We start from the raw sequence: 19,171 nt of genomic DNA, 5'->3' as shown, positions 1-19,171 counted from the left end.
GGCCAAGCAACTCTCTTATTGGACAGCGCTTTTGGGGGCGGGACGAAGGCGGAGCGCGCGTCAAAGCGGAAGTGGGCCGTCGCGTTGCTGATTACGTAATGCCACGGCGGCTGAAGCAGTTCCGCTGGCTGGTGTGTGCCCGGCGAGCGTCGCCCGAGTCTGCCCGCTCGGCTTCTGTACCCGCGACTCCGGCCCCAAGTCCAGCTGTGGCCGGGCCGCCGTCTGAACATGGACTCTGCTGGCCAAGGTAAGCTGCGGGCTCGGCGGGCCCACGCTCCGCCCCTCTCCGGGTCGCGTCTCGGACTCTCGGTTCCCTGCTCTGCTCCCCCTCACCCCGCGGCCCCTCTCGGCTCCCAGGCGGTCGCGGCGTGCGTCTTCCGCTCCCAGCTTGGATCTCCGGGAGGACTGGGTCCCCGTCACCACCCTCCCCCCGGGCTCTAGAGCTTTGGACTTCCTCACTGCCGGCACCTCTCGTTAGGCCCCCGCCCGCCGTGCCAGCGCTGGGCTCTCAGAGACGCTCCCTCTGGACTTGGTCCGAGGTGTGCGCGGCTCCCGGGGGACGGGGGACGGGGGAGTTGGGGAGGTGAAACCGTGCTCGCGTTCAGCGCGGCGCCCCTTGGGTGGCAACGCTGCTCGGAGCGCAGCCCATTCCGAGGTCGTCTCCGGAACGAGAGGGCGCCTTGAGTTAGGGACACACCCAACGTACCGGCCGGTTTCCAGACAGATACCAAAACCAGTCTGAGATGGCTGCTGGGGGTGGGGGTGGCGCGGGCCCAGGATATGCAAATCTTGGGAAGGTGATAAAGAGTCTGTCTCCCTTTACGAGGCTCTGGGGCTGGGGGGGAGGGGGCCGCTAAATTTCTGTGTTGACATAACTACACTGGATAATTTCAGGGTGCTCTTACCAGCATATTAGTTAAACATTAGAATTCCTGGGTTCTGATAATATTCTGTAGGTTTTCCTACTTTTTATGACTACTTACAAAGGAGTTGACCGGCAAAAGCTCCTGCGGGGGCCTTGAGACATTCAGGAGGCTTTTCACTGCTCGGTTTGTGTCCCTAGTTAGTTAAGCATCACAAGCACTGGATTCTGATCGTGAGACTATCCGAGAACATTTCACTGAGCACCGACTGTGTGCCAGACACTGTATTAAGCTTACTTCTCAAATGACCTTTTTCCGCTTTCAGAACAGCTCTTGGAGATTGGTCCTCATGTTGCTCCCAACTTCAGATGATTATGCAAGGTTTGGGAGCCAGGGCCCACCCTGTGCTCATTCTCTGGGGGTCCTTTGGTAAGACCCTTTCCTGCCTGTACTATGTGGTGAGGCTGGTACCACACAACGCCCGGCATGCTCGGCAAGTGCCCCGTTTCTGCCTGGGGGCGACTTCAATGGGGTCCAGCCTTAGCTTTCTAGCCAGACACTGTCCGGGAGCCCTTGTTTATTTTTAAAGATTTCAAGGCATTTACTGGATTTTAGCAGGTTTAACGTAGTGGATACAGGTGATGAAGTAAAATCATGTAGGTTGATCCCAGTTAAAAACCAGAATCAGTTGATTTCAAAGTGGACGTGCTTCTCTTTGTAAACCTCAGTGGAGCACCAAGGGAGTGCCCAGCTGGAGCGAGTGGGTGAGGAGTGAAGGGAACGAGACAGCCAGCTAAGTGGAGCATCATTGGTTTTAAGTGCTTTCCATCTATACTTAGCAGGCAGTAGCCAAACATGCCTGCAGTTAAAAACTCTTTCCTTCTCTCTAGCCCTCATGCTTCTTACTTAACCTACTTTTGAAGGTGCCAGACACCATACAAAGGCTGCATCTTCACTGCTGATGGTGTGAAAGTGCTAAGGCCGGCAGGAAAGGCCTGAGGCTGCCCTATGTCCTTGTGCGGTGGCTCGTAGACCTGCACAGGGAGGTTCACTCCAAGGGAAGGAGCACAGTGACTGGGAACCCGGACCTGGCCTGGGCGTAGCCGGGGCGGGTGCAGGCGTGCCTCGGGTCCTCGCAGGGTGGCGTGTTCAGCGCATGCTCCTTCTGTGTAATCATAGCGTGGGCTCTGGCAGGTTAGCTGCATGGAAAGCGGTGCCCGTGTTCACAACCGTATTAGGCTCCTTGGCTCTCACGGTGCCTCGCAGCAAAGTTTTCCTGGCTCAGGAGACTTGTTCTCTCGGGGAAGCCAGCATTCTAGGCCCTGAAGCAGCTCCTGGGGTGGTGTGGATGTGCTGCCCCCAGTAAGTGGTCCCGACCATCTTCACAGAAGCTTCCAGAGAAGAGGCTTTGTCAGTGTCCTGCCGCCTGTCCTTTCCCCCTGTCCTTCCCCTCTGCCCCTGGGCTCCTCTACAACTCCTTCCTTGATGCGCTTTCTGGACTCATTTTGTCTCTGGCAGATATCAACCTGAATTCTCCTAACAAAGGTCTGCTGCCTGACGCCATGATGGACGTCCCTGTTGATGCGGCGGGGGCCACCCAGACGCCTGCTGCTGAGGGTCTGACGGAAGCGGAGGAGGAGGAGCTCAGGGCCGAGCTCTCAAAGGTGCTGTGTCTGGGCTGGGGGGCCTGGGGTGACCGAGAGTCGAGGCCTTCCCAGGCTGACAAGGGGCCGTGGCTGGTGTGGCTCTGCAGAATGTGGAGGCCGTCCCTGCAGCCCCGAAGAAATGGCTCTTTGCAGCCCTGACTTTGCACCTGGCACCTCGTGGGCCCTCCGTGAGGAGTGCGTCCCCAAGGAGACAGCACAATGCAGGTGCCACCCAGTGGGAGCTTGCTCTGTTGGAGTGAATGCCTCACGTTTTCAAACCCCATAAATCTGACGGCCCCGGGTTTTAATTTTTTTCAAAAATACTTTTGTAAAAAGTGCTTTACGTGAGCTTTTTAAAGGGAGTCCCCTAAGAGGAAATAGGGGTTAAGAACAAAAGCCTCCAAGTGTAATTTTTATTCCGACCAACTGCCAAGAGTGTGTTTTACCGTGTGATGCAGAGCCCGGTAGCGACTTAGCTGAGAGTCCAGAGTCTGGGGACAGGGACTTGTTAGTGTCCGACCCCATGTCCAGTCAGGCCCCTGCTTGTCGGAGGCCTCCCCTGTGTCTGCAGGGGCATGCCTGGTCGTAACACCCCTGGGTGCAGTCCGTGGTCTGGACAGATGGCCTTCAGCCCCAGGACCAGGTCGGACCCTGGGAAAGCATGCGGTGGCTTTTCTGAATTGAACAGCTGTTAGGAGAGGAGCAGCGAGGAGTCCGAGGGCATGCAGTCTTCGCCCTTCACCTCGGGTGCATGGGCCTCCAGACCAGCACTCCAAGGGCTTTTGATTTGGATACTTTGAGTATGTTGGCTGTCTTGTGCTGTTGGCTTGTAGAGGGTAGAGGCCAGGGGTGCTGCCAAACGTCTTCCAGTGCATGAGACAGCCCCACCGCAAAGAGTCTTTTGGCCAAAATGTCAAAAGAACCAGGAAACTTCGCAAACTACTTTGGACACGTTCAATCAGTCACAGCACAGCACGTTCTCCAGACACTGCACAAATCTGTACAAATCTTTTCTTGCATTTCAGTTGCATTTTTACCTTTTTCTTGAAATAATAAAGCGTAACACACCAGAAATGCTATGTATCTTCTTCCATTTTCAATATTAAAATGGCTGTACAAAAATCCACCAATTTTGATAAGTTTCTTTTTTTCCTTTTTTTTTTAAAGCATGCTGAGCCCTGGCTGATGTGGCTCAGTGGTTTGAGCGTCAGACCCGAAGGTCGCTGGTTCGATTCTCAGGGCACATGCCTGGGTTGCGGGCCATGCCCCTGTTTGGGGGGTGTGAGAGGCAACTGGCCAGTGTATCACTCACTGTCTTTCATATGTTGCTGGTTGTCTCTCTCTCTTTCTCTCTCCCTTCTCATAGCTCTAAAAATAAGTCTTTAAAGCACATGCTGATAGGACAGCTGTCACTACACCTAACAAAATTGTTCGAATGAACTGAAGACAGCAAAGCACTACCAGAGCCATTGTGTAGGAAAAACAAATGAACTTTTTGGCCAACCCCATACTCTCCACGACAGAGTCTAGGGATGCACACACAGCTCCAAGCTGTTTTCAGACCGTTAGTCCAGATGAGCACTTCCTAAAGAAAGGGGTGTGTTTTTTTGTTTTGTTTTGTTTTGTTTTTTTGTTTTTAAGAGCAGCCGCTCACATGGGCACTGCACACCACACACAACTCCGAGGTCGTGAGGCCTCACGAGTGCGCCCTTCTAGCATCACTCTCTCCTCTCAGGACCCGAGGTGGTTCGGGGCTCTCCCTGTCAGCCGCTCAGACTCCCCTGAACACAAAAGTGCATCACGCTTGGCTTTTGCCAAGGCCTGCGGCTGGCCTCCGGGATGCAGATGTCCTGAGGGTGTTTCTCTGTCCCCTGGGTCTCTGGCCACCTGTCCGTCTGTCAGCTCTGCGTCCTTCCTGCTGCATAGAGGCTACAGGCGGGGCTGGTGGCCAGGTGCTCCAGCCTCTGTGTCCAAGCTCAGGCCCGGCCCGAGGAGAAGGGGCATCGCTCCCCTGACCGCTGTGCCCAGTCCCAGGGCAGAGCCTTGGCAGGCCTTGTTGAGTCTGCTGCACATAGGCATGAAGGTGGGCAGCCCTGTTGGGACCACTCGGCCTGGGTGCCGGTGCCACTGAGAACCACCGGCTGTGCCGTCCCTGGATGAGCTGTGTGACTGAGCGCCCTCTCGTGGCAGCGTGTCGGGGTGTCAGTCACTTCCTGTGACAGGGCAGCTGACCGTGTCCCCCACATGCTCGTGCAGGTGGAAGAGGAGATCATCACTCTGCGCCAGGTGCTGGCAGCCAAGGAAAGGCACTGTGGAGAGCTGAGGCGGAAGCTGGGCCTGTCAGCCCTGGAGGGCCTGAAGCAGAACCTGACTCGCAGCTGGCACGACATGCAGGGCTCTCCCGCGTAGGTGCCCGCTCCGTGGTGGGGCCCTGGGGGCGGGGCGGGGCCCCGTGTCCCAGACCCTGCAGCATGCACTGGAGGCTGTCCAAGTGGAAGTGGCCATGGGTGCGTTTCGGGGTCTGGATTTGAGAGAAGTCTCGTTAGGTCCTGGATGAGACCAGCTCTCCTGTGGTCCCCATAGCTCAGTGTTTGCTCAAGTGGACATGAGCCCTTCAGAGTGCGGTGTGGTCACAACCCCAGGCCTGCTGAGCCCAGCGTGACTCAGCTCTCCCTCCGAACTTGGGGAGTGTAGCTCCGCGCCTGCCGACCTGTGTTCTCTTGAGGTGGGGGCGGGGAGTGCTGCCCCTACTGAATAGGCCAGGTCCCCACAGAAAGGCAGGTTCATGCCATTTCGTAAACCTCACCTGTGAAAAGTACATTTCTCTCAATGAAATCATAGTTTTGAGTCTCAAAGGGAGACCGTCACAGAAGTGTTTTGGGGCCATAGGCTGTTCACCTCCTGCCCTTCATAGCCCTGTGTTCCCAAGGACCATCTTACATGGACGGACCCAGGCACTGCTGGGCGTGGTGGGGAAGCTGGTCTGTTCTGCCGCCACCTCCCCTGGGCCTGCCCAGCAGGCACCCGTTAGAAGCTGCAGACCCTGCTCTCGGGCAGTCTGCGACGCGGTGCACCTGCAGCCATAACCTGTAGTTTGAGACCGGTGAAACACTTTCCCTGTGACTCACCACCGACTTTCCCTTGTAGCTATGTGAGGACTACTGAGATACTCGGAGAGTGGAATGAGAGAGTGACCCAGTCGGACCTGTGAGTGTCTTTGCTGTTGGCGCCTGTCTCACTCTTCCTCCTCTCCTCCCGACCTGCCTGGCCGGCGCCAGCCGGGTGCATGCACTCGGGGCAAACCCAGTGCGGTGTTTTCGGGCTCTTGTCTTTCATGTCTACTTTTCCCTCCCAAATACAGATGAAACTGTGCCTCACACCCCAGAGCCAGGGCTCGGTCCCCAAAGGGGGTCCAGCCCCCGACCACACCAAGCTCATCTCTCTGCCTGGCACGTGACCCTTAAAGAGGGCTCAGGTTGGGCCTGGGCAGCGCGTCTGCCTTGTAGATGCTCCTCGGTGTCCACAGTGGGCCGATGGTGGAGTGCCTCCTGACTAGTGTGGACGGTGGTGTCTGGGGGTTTTTGGCCCTGCTTCCTTCCCCTGCAGACCCTGCTGCAGCTGTTGGGGCTCCAGAACTGCCCTGGTACTGAGGGGTTCCTTGAACTGGGGGTGCGGGTTGTGCTATGGGGTCCCGACGGAGTGGTCTGCATGGCACCCAGCTGCCGGCTGCACGGAGCCAGCGGAGTGCAGGAGGCCCAGGGCAGCCCAGGCCTGCTGGAGCTCCGGCCGAGAGCAGCTGCGGCCTGTTGTCTGGGCTCCTTTGGCGAGGTGGTAGAAGCCCAGTTCTCTGTGCTACACTCTGATTCTAGTTCTTGGGACCACGTAGGGCGGTGTTTAAAAACTGTTGCCTTCTCAGGTTCTCCTGTCTTGTTAAGAAGTTCTGTTGTGTTGGATGGGAAGGGAACGGCTGCTGCCCAGCTTCTCCCGAAGGTGCCTGGGACCCCAGGGTGGCGAGCCGTGCGCCAGGGAACCCTGGCGGTTCGTGGTTGATGCTGTCTGTGTCTGACACATGGCTGGTCGTGGCAGTGGGTGTAGGAAGAGTACGGCTGTGCTGTGCTGTGCCTTCGGGACTGTGTTAGGCGGTACTTTCAGGTTGATGCGGTGGCTGTCACCAGGCAGGTCACAGTGCAGACTTCATCTGAAAACGGCCTAAGGAGACGGTGGTGGTGTTCGGTGAGACCAGCTGCTTGCTGTCCCAGAACAGTGTGGTGTGAACGAGCCCTCTGGGAGTAGCCGCGGCTCTGGGCCTGGCCCATCCTTGTGCTTTGCCGGGCAGTGGATGACACCCCTAGGTCTCCCCCCTTTCCGTTATGAGAAAGTTGTTGGAGTGATGCTCCCAGGCTGGAGGCTTCTCTCTGGTGACTGCCCAGGAGGAGGGTGGCACGGCCCGGGCGGCATGCCGCCTCTGGGGGAAGGAGCCCCCGGGGTCCTGCTGCAGGACAGCTGGCAGAGTGCCTGGAGGGGTGGGTGCAGCGGGCTGAGCGCATCTCCCTGCCCACGGGGCTACAGGTCCTGGTGTGGGGCACGTGGAGCTGTGCTGGGGGCACTTCGATGCTGCTGGTGCGGCTCCTCCTGGCCCACTGCCCCTTGGACTCAGCAGTGGTGCCCGAGTGCAGCTGCGCTGCTGATGGTGAAATGGTCGCCCCGTGGGCTCTTTCTTCAGGGCCCTCTTAGCGAGCGCCGCCCTCGGAGCGGCCACTGGGGCCCTGTGGCAGCAGGTGACTCAAGAGGCCCCTGTGTTGGGTGCAGAGGTGGCAGGGACAGGAAGCTCCGCAGAGCGTCCGCCGCGCGCAGGGGAGGCCTTGCCCATTGAGAAGGCCCTGCTCCAGGCCCTCCCCCACCAGGGCGCCCATCGAGGGCCGGGGACCTTCTGCCCTCCCTGCAGTGACTTTGTTCTCAGTTCCTTCTCTATGGTGCAGCAGGTGCCCAGCAACCAGGTGGCCCAGTGTAGCTCTCACTGGGTCTCGCTGTGCTCAGGAGGGAGGATCTCTAGCTGCCAGACTGGGGCCATGTGCCTACCCTCATGGGGGGGTGGGGCAGCCCTGGATGAAGGTGCAGGAGGAAGTACCTCCACAGGTGCCCCAGAGGAGACAGGTGTCTCTCAGGGCTCTATTCCGGCACTTTCACACAAGGTGGAGGTGATGCCCAAAGCTGTGCCAGCTGGGCAGCCCAGCCCAGCGCTCCAGCATGGTGGCTCGGCCCCTTTAGTGGCCTCACTGTGAGGCTCCTGGAGAAGTCGCTGGTGGCACGTGTCCAAACACCCCAAAGATGCAGAGGCCTGCGGAGGGCGGGGACGCAGCCTCCTGTGGGTTCCATGCCACCCCGGGTGCCCCTGCTTGTCACTGCAGACTGCCAGTGCGGGTTGCCGCACAGCCTCTCTGACCCAAGTCCCAGCCTGGCCGTGTGGGCACAAGTGGAGGCTCCATGCGGCTCTGTCCCTAAACCCTCTGTCTCCGCCCGGCTCACTGCAGCACATCCAGCATGTCACCGTGGTCTCCCAGGCTCGTCATCCCAGGGAAGGTGGGCTTGGAGGTAGGTCGCGAGTTCTGTTTCTGAGAGGAGATGTTGTGCGTCCTTGCTGCTCTCGCACCTGGTGCGTGTCTGCAGGTGCACAGAGGCTGTTCCTTGCAGGTGACGTTATTAACTCCCTTTGAATCGAAAGCATTTCCTCAGCCTAGGTCTGGGGGTGGGCGTGGCAGGTTCTGCAAGTCCCCCGGAGAAGGTGCAGTGGCCTTCCTCGGCAGGCTGCGCTGTGGGCACCTGCCCCGAATGCCGCAGTCTGGCCGGGCCCTGAGACAGGCTGTGGTGAGGGTGGCAGCTCCAGGCAGAGATGCTGTAGGGTCAGAGGGCCAGCTCAGGCAGGCCCGAAGGAGAGAGCAGTGGGCGCGCTCAGGGGCCTCCGGCAGGCAGCTGTGCAGAGTGGACGGTGGGAGGGGCTCAGGAGACCCACTGACAGTGCCCTCTGACTCCGTGGTCACCTGTGCCCAGGGCACGCTGGCAGGCCCTGTGTCGGCTGGCATCCCGAGAGCCCAGCCGTCTCAAGCCATTGTCCTGCAGCCCCAGGCTGGCCAGAAGGGAGCTCCTGGGTTCGAGCTGCAGGGACATGCTCGAGGCTGCAGCTGGACAGGGCCGAGGGCCCTGGGTGTGAGCTCTCGGGACTGGCCTGGCACGTCCTCGCTGTGAACCAGGAGTAGCCCTGGAACTGAGAATGGTGGCACGAGGTGGGGGTTCCCACAGTTCTGAGCGGACGTAGTGAGACGGCGCGGCAGGTGGCGAGCTGCAGGGGCCCGCAGCCTGAGACAGCCGCTGCTGCCTGGGCCGCGGGGGCTGCCTCACAGGTGACAGTGGGGGAACCTTCCTGAGGGCAGTGGCTGGGAGGGTCACCATCTGACTCCCAGTCAGTGACGGGCCTGGGTTGCAGGCTAGGTCCCCAGTACGTGAGAGGCGACCATACGTTGGTGTTTCTCTCCCTCTCTTTCTCCTTCCCTTCCCTTCCCTTCTCTCTAGAAATAAAAAAAAAATTTTTTTTTGATACAAAATGAAACAACTCAGGGCTGCTGCAGGCCTGGAGGCCACGGCCTGTGGTGCTGCTTCCTCCCAGGGCGTCCCTGGGGCTCAGGCAGGGCTCCCGCCCCGCCGCCTTGCCACTCTGTGCTGTCCGGACGCTTTGGTCCTTGGCTGTGGATGTGGGTGGTGGATGCCCCTGGGGCTTGGTTGGCTTAACTGTGTTTCTTCTTCCAGCTACAAGAAGACTCAGGAAACGCTCTCTCAGGCAGGACAGAAGACTTCAGCTGCCCTGTCCACCATGGGCTCTGCCATCAGCCGGAAGCTCGGGGACATGCGGTAAGGCCCTACCCCCGGCCGCTGCCCCTCTGCCCTGAAGCCTGGGCCAGGCAGGTGAGGTTTTCGGGGTTTCTGGTCTCTAGAGCAGGGGTGTCCAGCTGCGGCCCAGGGTGGCTCTGAACGTGGCCCGACACAAAAGCGTGAGTTTACTTATAGCGCTAGGACATCTTGTGTGTGTGGTCAGGTGTTGCAGCATCAGGCAAAACAAGCACACGCATGTGCTCACTATTTGCACACATGCGTGCCTTCAGTGTCACGGCCGTGTGCGGCCTCCAGCGTGTCCTCTTCCCAGCGCAGGCGTGGCACAGACGCCGTCAGACGTGGCCTGTGCTTGTGGTGACCCTGTGAGGCAGCGACCTTCAAGTGTCTCCGCCTGCCGCTGTGGCCCTGGGCCACTCCCGTCAGGGTAGAGTCAGCACTCTGGCCCGACTGTAGCAGGTGCTTCCTCACCTCGACGGCGCCTTCCCAGACCCTGCTTTCCGCCCTCCTGTCAGTTAATTTTCATAGTAGAAGTGCCTTTCGTAATAGAGCCCCTTACCTGTTATTTTTTCAATCCCAACACGGCTTTTATGACATCTTAGAAGAAAAGTTACAGACGAAGGAATATCGTTCAATGAGAAGTGGACAGAGGATGCTTTTTTGTCGAGGCGGATAGTAAGGCACTCTGCTTCGTTTGCAGGGAATTTGTGCACGTTTTCAAAGACTATGATTTGAAAAGGCGTTTTATGCAAAAACGTGCTGCCAATTCAATGCGTATGAAAGTTTGTGTTGTAAGGACAAAATAGGAGAACTGAAGAGAAGTCTGTTTTCTCAACAAAACGTTTTTCAGAAAGTTACAACTCGGGCGTATTCCACTGTAAAAGCTGGTTACGTGGAAGCATGTTTAATAGCAAAAAAAACGGAAGCATGTACTGATGGCGACTTTACGCAGCACCGCGAAGGGAGCGTGGCCAACATAATCTGCCCTGAAAAGAAGGGGAATGTTTCTGACCCCAATTAGTTTCACCAGACTGTAGCCGGGCGAGTTGCAGAAACTGGAGAATCTGTGGGAAGATGTTTGGAGGGTGAAGCTGCGGGTTTTCAGTTCTGTGCTTTGGCGACGGGTGTTTGCACCGACGCCACAGACGCGGCTCGCTTGCCATTTTCCTCAGAGGTGTTGATGACGGATATGATGTCACTGAAGAAGTGAGTCTCGGTGCCACTCAAAGGCACAACTGAGTCCAGAGATGCACGTGAAGCAGTAAGAGATGCATCAAAGCGATGTTCTCTGTCCGTGGTCAGCACGCCGGGTATGGGGGCTACTGCTGGCGCCCCCGGCAGTGTGGGTGCGAGGGGGGCTGGTACAGGTGGTAGGAGACGGTGCCGCTGCCGCCCAAACTGACGTTTCACGGAGTGTCACCGCGTCGCACTCGAGGAAATTCATGCCAAAATCTTTAAAAATGGATAACGTCACGCGATCATCATCAAGACTGAATTTTGCAAGAGCCGAGGGACTGAATCAGCGCCGGCCTCAGGATTCCTTCCAAGCACTGATGCCGACTAGGGCGACGGCGTTCACTTTTTGGAAGTAAGGTGGCTGAGTCCAGGCCAGATGGTGAAAAGACGTTAAGACTTGTGACACGTTACCAAGTCGTTTATGGTATCGAAACACAAATTTGTGCTGGAACTTGACGATGAAGACTGGCTTACAGAGTTAGCATTTTTGGTGGATTTAACCACTCATTTAAATGAGTTACACATGCGTCTTCCAGGTGAGAACCAGCTTATTGATACCATGTTTCTAACCAGAACAATGCTCCAAATGAAACTGAAGTCCGGGCAAGCTCAAATGAGGGCAGGCGGCTTTATGCGTTTCAACTCATTGGCTAAACACAGCAAAAACCATGCAGCCTTGCTTTTCGATTTGATGCGAGATTTGGAAAACAGATTTCAAGCTTTCTGGGGAAAATCCATATGTTGCTATGTTTGCGATTCCGTTTCCAGTCGACACAAACGGTGCCGGCTGGTTTTCAGATGGAACGGGCAGAGCTGCAACCTGACCTCCAACCTGAAGAAGAATTTGGACGAGTCCTGTCTTCCCAGAGACACATGCCCATGCCTCACGGTCGCACCTTGCTCATGCCATCCCATCGCTGTTTGGCAGCACCTGCACTTGCGAGCAACTATTTTCAAGGATAAACACATCAAGAGTAAAATTAGAACCAAAACATGGGAAGAGCACCTTAGAACTCACTGGGACTGGGCAGCCACTTCTGTCGAACCAGACACTGGTGCGCCCGTCTCTCAGGTCCCGTGTCGCACACCCACTCGCTTGACGTGGCCCCTCTTTTATAATGAAGACAGCAGAGAGGGCACATTTCCTGCATTGGTGGTCACACCCCTGGGGCCTGCTTGGCGATTCAAAACATTGCCCAGAGGGCCACTGCGTGCTTAGGGTGGTCTAGGGTGGTCACGTGAGGCTCTTGACTTCGCAGTGGTGGCAGTGTCACGGAGACTACGCATAGGCCTTGCTTTTGCTCATCAGTTGTCGCCAGTGTCCGTGTGTTCAGTGTGTGGCCCACAGACGCCAAAAGGTTGGACACCCCTGTCGTGGAGGTCCTGCAGGAGCCCTGGGAGCTCCCCAGCAGCCCCACCAGCTGGTTGGGGACCCTTGTTTGCAGGTGTCTCTGTGACGCCGGGGGGAGGGCGGTCCCTGGGGCCTCTGCAAACATCCAGTGCTGGGACCTGGGAGGGCGGGGGTGCTCCTCGAAGTTCTGTGGGGAGAGAGTGACTCTGTCCTGGAGGTCGGCGTCCGGGTGGACAGGCATAAGGGCAGGCTGGCCACCGGGACCTGCCTTGGACAGGCTTGGGGTTTCTTTGGGGGCTGTGCCTGGCCCAGGTCGCATGCTGGGCGCCCCAGCTGAATGTGCTAGGCTGACCAGACCCTCACGGCCATCAGAGGTAGCTCTTGAGCATGGCCTGGGGCCAGGGAATGCCGTGTGGCTCAGGTGCTCACTGGGCTGCGGGGCAGCACCTACCCTCAGCTGTGTCCTTGGCCGGGAGGAGACACACATCAGTGAGTGGCAGTGCGGGGTGCAGGTCGGGCCCCACCCTTGGGGCCACGCCCTTTCCTTCCATGCATCAGGAAATGCCTCTGTGCAGCATCACCGCCCCCTGAGAGAACCGCCGGGTGGCGTGGCCCATGGGCTTGGTGTGCTGGGGGCTGCCGCATCTGACCCCTCACCCCTGCCCTGCTTGGGTTTGGCGTTTCCCCACCCACAGCCAGAGATGAAGGCAAACACTAACACCCGAGGGACCGTGCCGCCCAGTGCAAGGTGGCTTATGCCAGTGCCCAGCTCACCTTTCCTCTGTGTGTTTGATGGGGCTCTCTCCCTGACTCAGTGTTTGAGAACCCGCAAACTGGTAAAGGAGCTGAGCAGTCGGTAGGCGGACTGTGTGTTCCCTCTGCGCCCTCGCACCCCTGGGGCTCTGGCCGAGCTCCTGTGTGGCTGGGGGTCTCTGTGGGTCGCCCCATAAATGCAGGCCTTGCCCAGCGCAGCTGTGATGTGGGCCCACGGGGACCTTCTGCACTGCCAGCCAGGAGGGTCTGTGGTGGGTCCTCCTGCAGGTGTCCCCCTGCTTGGCCAGTGCTTGCCTGGGTGTCTTCCCATGACATGTCTCGTGTGATGTTAGATGGGAGGCCGCTGCCACTGCGAACTGGGACACCCGTTTTGGCCCCCTGAGCTGTGCTGCAGTGAGTCTGGTGACAGACGGGTGACATCGCTGGCTGCCTGGCCTCGCTTCCAGGGTCTGCCGAGGCTGGCCAGCTGCCCTGGCACCTCTAGAGCAAGCAACGTGTCAGGTTGTGCCCATCCCTTCCTCAAGTGCTGGTGTGACACCAGGTGTCTGACGGGGACATGCCATCACTCCCCCTGAGGGGCAGTCTGTACGGCCCGCCGCCTTGGGAGGCCCCATGTGTCCATCTCTGCTCAGAGACTGGCGGCACGGCTGGTGGTGAGCTGGTTTCCCATCACAGCGGCACTGGGACAGCGCTGAGCGCGTACCCGGCCTCACTGCCCCTACCTGCGTGCCTTTTGCACCTGCGCTCTGTGCGCATGGGCCATTTGCAGGGGCAGCCAGGCCGTGCTCAAGGAGCCAGGAGAGGTGACAGTTTTCCGGTGTTTCTCGCCCTGGGGACTCTTTGTCTTCCAGGGGTGCTGTGAACTCCAACCTCTCAGGGTCCTAGATATGGCCCATTGTCTCCACATGCGGTCGGTCTCAGCTGGTTGAAGCTGAGGCCCGTTACCTTCCCCAGTTTCGAGTTCAGGTTGTGCACTCACCTCCTGAATGGAGGTCGGGTTTGGGGAGGTGTAGGCGGATGTTTTGGGCTGGCAGCCCTAACAGGCATTGAGGCATCTGGGGGCGGGACCTCAGGACAGCAGCCCCGAGCTGGAGGCCTGGCCTGGGCTGAGAAGCTTTTTGTGCCTGTGGGCGTGAGGTGAGGGTGGGAGAGGGGCTGGGTTTGGCCCTGCTGCTCACCGAGTGGTGAGCACACACCAGGCCCTGTGAGTGGGCGAGTGTCGCTTCCCATGATGCCCACGTTGGGGCGGCCTCCGGAGTGTTAGAGGCAGCAAGCTGGGCTGGGCAGTGAGGAGGTGGCCATGTCCCTCCCCTGCACTGTCCTCAGACACGTGCTCGTTTCTGGGTGGCTTCTGCCATCCGTGGTGGTGGAGCTGGAGCGCAAAGGGCTTAGGTCTGAGGGTGCCCGTCTCCTGTTGCCCGTGTGCACACGCAGTGTGTGTGTCTGCACACAGTGTGTTGGCCCATTGTAGCCGGCTCTGGTTCCAGGTGGTGGAGCCCACCAGGCGCATCCCTCGTCTTGGCGCTGCCCCACCCTTTGGGGCTTCTTACCTGCAGCCTGCAAAGGGGTGTGTGGAAGCGTGGGTCCCTGTGCTTGGTCCAGCCGGTGGAGCAGAGCTGTGGGGCTGTGCACGTGGCCACCGTGTGCCGTGCGGGCTGAGTGGAGGGGTTGGGCGGGCTCTGGCCTCTACCTAACCCTCGTTTCTTTTCTCCGTCTGCTGCCACTGGCCAGGGCCCGTCCGTTCCCTCACTCCTTTAGGTAAGACTGGGCATGCATGTGGGTGGCCCCTCTGCCTCAGGGCACGGGACTGCCAGCCTGGGGAAGGCCGTGCTGGGTGAAGGTGCTGAGGAGCTGGGAACTGCCCATTGTGGCCCCTTTCCAGCACGGCAGGGCCAGCACGGCCTTGTCTGAGGCCCCGGGGAGGCTTCTCGAGCTGGGGTCCCTGTGGGTTGTCTCCGGCCTCGTGACCCGTGCGGGGTCATCTCCCTGACAGTGACGTGTACCTGCCTGGGTGCTGTTCCTGTCCCACCCCGACCAGCCCTGGAGCCTGTCTGTCCAAGCGCTTCCCTGAGGGGACTACCTGCAAGAGCCCTGTTTGTGGGGTCAGTCATGCAGACCCTGGGCCACCCTGCTCCTGCATCTTCTTTCTGTGAAGCCGGGCTGTCCCTCCAGGCTGAGTCTCTCCCTTGGGGACCTGAGACTCTCGCTGCCCCAGGGCCCCAACAGGACCCATCTGGGGTGTGGGACTCTCGTTCAAGCGGTTCTGGTTCTCCAGGCTCACACTCCTGGCTCGGAGGTCTGGAGGCCGAATCCAGAACTGTCTCTGATTTTAAGTGCTTTTTACTCATTTGGCCTGGAGGTTCCTCTTTTGCCAAAGTCATTTAACTCACTGTGAAGTCAAGTAAGGACACCTGGCCACCACATGTTCCAGAAGCTTCTCTGATGCCCAGGTGGTTGGTCTCCCTCCGCAGCGTCACACTCCGGGGCCACTCTGGAGGGAGAAGGGCCTTGGGCTGAGTGAGGGGCCTTCCACCCGGTGAGGGGCCTTCTGAGGCTCCTTTATGTTTATACCCATGGTGCTGGGGTCGGGGTCCTGCTGCCCCGCCGCAAAGCCCCGTGAAGGCCAGTCTGTCCTTGCCTTAACTCTTGCTTCCTTCTCTGCTTTTGCCACGCTTCCAAGCAGCAGCTACTCCATCCGCCACTCAATAAGTATGCCGGCCATGAGGTAACGTACGCTTGCGCCCCGTGGCTCCCAGAGGAGGGAGGGGGTGGGTGGGAGCAGGTGGCTTCCCACCACCCTGAACGAGGCCCGCCTTTCCCTGGTGGCCAGCTCCTGTCAGATGAGGATTGGGAAAGACCCCTCCTAGGCCACAGAGCTAGTGGGGGCTAGGCTCAGAGACCTCTGCGCTCCATCGGGAACCTTCCAGAACTTCCTGCAGGGTCGGAGTGGGTGGAGAGGCCCCCATACACACCTGGCGCCCAGAGGCTGCAGCTGCCTCCAGGCCTTTCGTGGAGACGGTTCCGTCTGCTCTGTGGCCAGTTCCCCCCGAGGAGCCCGTCCTCATGAAAGCACTAGCAGCTGCCACACCACAGAGCTGGCTGGGAGTCCCTGCCTGGGTGTGTGGCCTGCAGGGCCTGGGGGCCGTGGTTGCATAGGAGGGTGCCGGTGGAACTGGGGCTGTGTGCACACTCCTCCCACCTCCTCACCACTCTCTGGTCCCGGGAGGCCGCGGGGTTCCTTTGGCTTCATCCTGAAACATGCATGTGGAGTACACACTTGGCTTTCCCTGACCCCAGCACAGGTGTGTCGAGGGTGTAGCAGGAACGTGCCTGTGTCCACCCACTGCCCAGGCGAGGGGCCAGCAGCTGCCCGATGCAAAGCCTGGGTCTCACCAGGGTAGCTGGCAGGTCGTGTCCCTGTGGCTGGCAAGTGTGGCTGACCTGGCTCTCACCTGGTGACACCTCTGGAATGACCTTGGCTGGCTTCCGTGGAAGGGGTGCCCCCACCCCTTCTTTTGGCGAGTCTTCTTTCTGCAGCAGGACCTCGGTGCTGTCAGGGCTCTTTGTGGTGGACGACCCTAATCTCGAGGCCTGGCGCTCCTCACACTGACCTCTGCTTTCTCTCTCTTTAAAGGAACTCTGCCACCTTCAAGTCACTCGAAGACCGAGTTGGGACCATAAAGGTGACTGCCTGGATCATTTGCTTGTCTTCGTGGGGGCCTGTCACTTGGGTGGACCTGGTCGGTCACCGTAGATTTGCATGCAGTTACAGGAGCTAACACCACAGAGAGCCCTGGGCCTCCTCTAGTTTCCCTAGAGGGGACCCTGCAGCAACGCCCCAGTGTGACTCTGACACAGTCAGGTAGAGAGCAGGCCGCCCCACAGATCCCTCATGGTGCCCCTCCCCAACACCCACTGACCTCCTCTCCAGACCCACAGCTTGGTAACCCAGGTAAGTCACAGGTGGAGCCGTACAGCGAGTGTGGCTTTTTGGGATGAGTGCTTGTCACTGTGGAGTCCCGGGCAGCAGGCCCAGCCTGTGACCCGTGTCAGTGGTCCGTTCTTTTCTGTGGCTCAGCGGCGCTCATGCTCCATAAGCTCGTGCAGAGGTGTGAACAGCACGAGCTCCTAGCAGGGGCCTGGGGTCTGCTGGGCACTGTATGTCCTGCCTCATGTTTGTCCTTCTGGCCTCTTTCCGTCTGTAGTCCAAGGTGGTGGGTGGCAGAGAGAATGGCAGTGACGGCCTTCCCTCCCCGGCTGGGAGTGGCGACCAGCCCATGCCCGGTCACACGCCCTTCTAAGCCTGAAGCAGCTCTGCAGCCACGGAACCAGCACAGCACCCCTCTTCACGGCGGCCCCTCTGTGTGGTGGAGCAGCAGCGGTTGCAGAGGACGCGTGGAGCAGCTTTGAGGACAGTCGTGCTACCACATGTGTGAGGGACAGTCCTGTACACAGATGCTTCTCACTAAAGTCGTTAGCTGCAGCAGCTCACCATGCCATCCTCCTGGGGCCAGGAGGTGGGCGGGGTGGGGACAGAGCCGCACATCTTACGCCAGCCTTGTTAGTTCATTGGCACACTTCCGCCAGGGAAGAGAGGCCGGGATCACGCAGCCGGTGGCATGTGAACTCAGCCTTTCCTGCGCCGGTGTCCAGAAGCCCTGTCCGGCCTACGGTCGCCCTTCCAGAGGCTGAACGAGGAGCTCGTCTGCCTTCTGAAACCCTCCGCAAAGACGCTGCTGTCAGCAGCTGCCTGGTTGTTACACTAACGGCCCAGCTTTAACTAAAGCAAATTTTTATTTTTTAAATGAATTGCGTTTTTCAAAATTTAAAACTACGCCAAGCAGCTTTAGCCTCGTAGTTAGAGAATATTATTTGGACTCCAGCTGAAGTACAAGCCTTATATCACCTTATGCTGTATTGTTTATAATGTTTATACACAAAGAACAAGAGTGTTTCGGTGGGCTCTGCATACCAGACAGAATTCCACATCCACCTGCCTCTGCCCGTGGCCCCCTTGTTAACACGCTCCACCCTAGCATGCCGGGCTCGCTCACTCCTTGCTCTTCTCCATGCCCGGGCAGCTCCTGCTGGTGCAGGCTCCTGGGCCTCTGGGGTGGGCATGGGGTGGGGGGAGAGTCACGCCCCAGTGCCACCATGCTACCCTCACAGGAGCCAGGCCTCAGCAGGCCCTGCGGCATAGCACTGTCGGGGGCTCCACCTGCCTGTTTGCTGCACGCCTGGAGCACGGGGAAGTGCGGGGGCCCAGTGGGGTAGGGCTGGGTGTGGGGTCTGCTGGACTTCCGCTGTTGCCTTCTCTCAGGAGCTACGAAGATCTCTTCCCATTTTGAAGCTGCCACACCCCAGCAGCCTCTCACCCAGTGTCCCAGGTGTCAGGTGTGTTTGGAAGGGCAGCTTGTGCCTTACTGGCTTTCCCGGGCACAGACCTCACCTGTGTGTGACCTGTGCACCCTGGTGGACTGCTGTCCACGCTCACGTTCTTTCTGCAGTTAGAATCTCAGATGGGGTGTGGTAGGAGGCAGGATGCAGGGCTACTAGCTGATTTGTCTTTTCCTTAAAGTAAATCATGGGCAATTTGTCAATAAAGCATTCCTTTGGGGGAACATGCGCTCCATCTGGTGTGGTGTGTGGTGCTTCCTTCAGGAAGGTGAGGGAAGAGTAGCACACACCGAGCAAGATTTCTGTTGTAGGCCTGTGCCCTGGGGAGAGGCAGGGAGGAAGTGGGCCATCTCAAACACGAGTTGCAAATCTTCGATGCTGTGAAGAAAACAGCGCTGGAAAGAACATAAAGGTGATCAACCTGTGTGCTGTCCTGGGGAGGAGCCAGGTTACAGGCTGGGGCAGGGCTGCACTGTGGGCGTTGAGCAAGCAGCCAGGATTTGCCCCACGGAAGGGTGTGGCCTGGGATGAGAGCTGCCCAATGACCCTGAGCGTCAGGTTGCTGTTGTAACGGTGCAGAGCGAGGCAGCCACATGTCCCTTGGGCTGTGCGGGCAGGGGCTGTGCACCCGTCCTCAGGACCCTGCAGAGCGCTGGAGCCACGTGAACATGTGACACCGTCCAGGAAGAGGGTGGTGAACCGCACAGAGGTGGACTCAAGGCCCAGACACCACTGAGGGGAGGGCAGGCTCCAGGGGCAGTGTCCGGTCAGCGAGCAGCTGCGTGGCGGGCCTTCCTCCAACAGGGGCTTGGTTTGATTTTCCTTTTTATTTAACATTACTTTTTAATTTCCTTCTGTTAAGTTTTCAAGGTACTCTGTGTACAGGATTCAGTGATGACAAGGCATGTGCAGACACCTGTGTGTTCCCCACCTGTCTCTACTGCCCCCCACCCAGCTGCTGTGACTGCTACTCGTTAATTGAATATTTGGGGGTTTCTAGGGGGAGATTTTCATTATTTTTA

The 19,171-nt window shown here is 58.7% G+C and overlaps 1 protein-coding gene across 6 annotated transcripts; it reads left to right on the top strand.

Annotated features, from left to right (window-relative positions):
* Positions 1-87: 87 nt before the first annotated feature.
* On the top strand, positions 88-18,384 carry TPD52L2 (TPD52 like 2). 6 transcript variants are annotated; one of them, XM_024559528.3, is made up of 9 exons: positions 88-247; positions 2,382-2,527; positions 4,766-4,914; positions 5,657-5,716; positions 9,311-9,412; positions 14,484-14,510; positions 15,436-15,477; positions 16,387-16,435; positions 16,958-18,384. In XM_024559528.3, exons 1-9 carry the CDS (start codon positions 229-231, stop codon positions 17,051-17,053), a joined length of 690 nt encoding a protein of 229 aa, XP_024415296.1. In that variant the 5' UTR covers positions 88-228; the 3' UTR covers positions 17,054-18,384. The 6 variants fall into 6 exon arrangements, with proteins under 6 accessions (XP_024415296.1, XP_024415297.1, XP_045050594.1 ...); XM_024559529.3 differs by lacking the exon at positions 5,657-5,716; XM_045194659.2 differs by lacking the exon at positions 15,436-15,477.
* Positions 18,385-19,171: the final 787 nt, after the last annotated feature.

The sequence above is a fragment of the Desmodus rotundus genome, chromosome 6 (genome assembly GCF_022682495.2).
Source record: "Desmodus rotundus isolate HL8 chromosome 6, HLdesRot8A.1, whole genome shotgun sequence".
NCBI classification, from domain to species: domain Eukaryota; kingdom Metazoa; phylum Chordata; class Mammalia; order Chiroptera; family Phyllostomidae; genus Desmodus; species Desmodus rotundus.
This window is presented reverse-complemented; position numbering and strand designations above follow the sequence as displayed.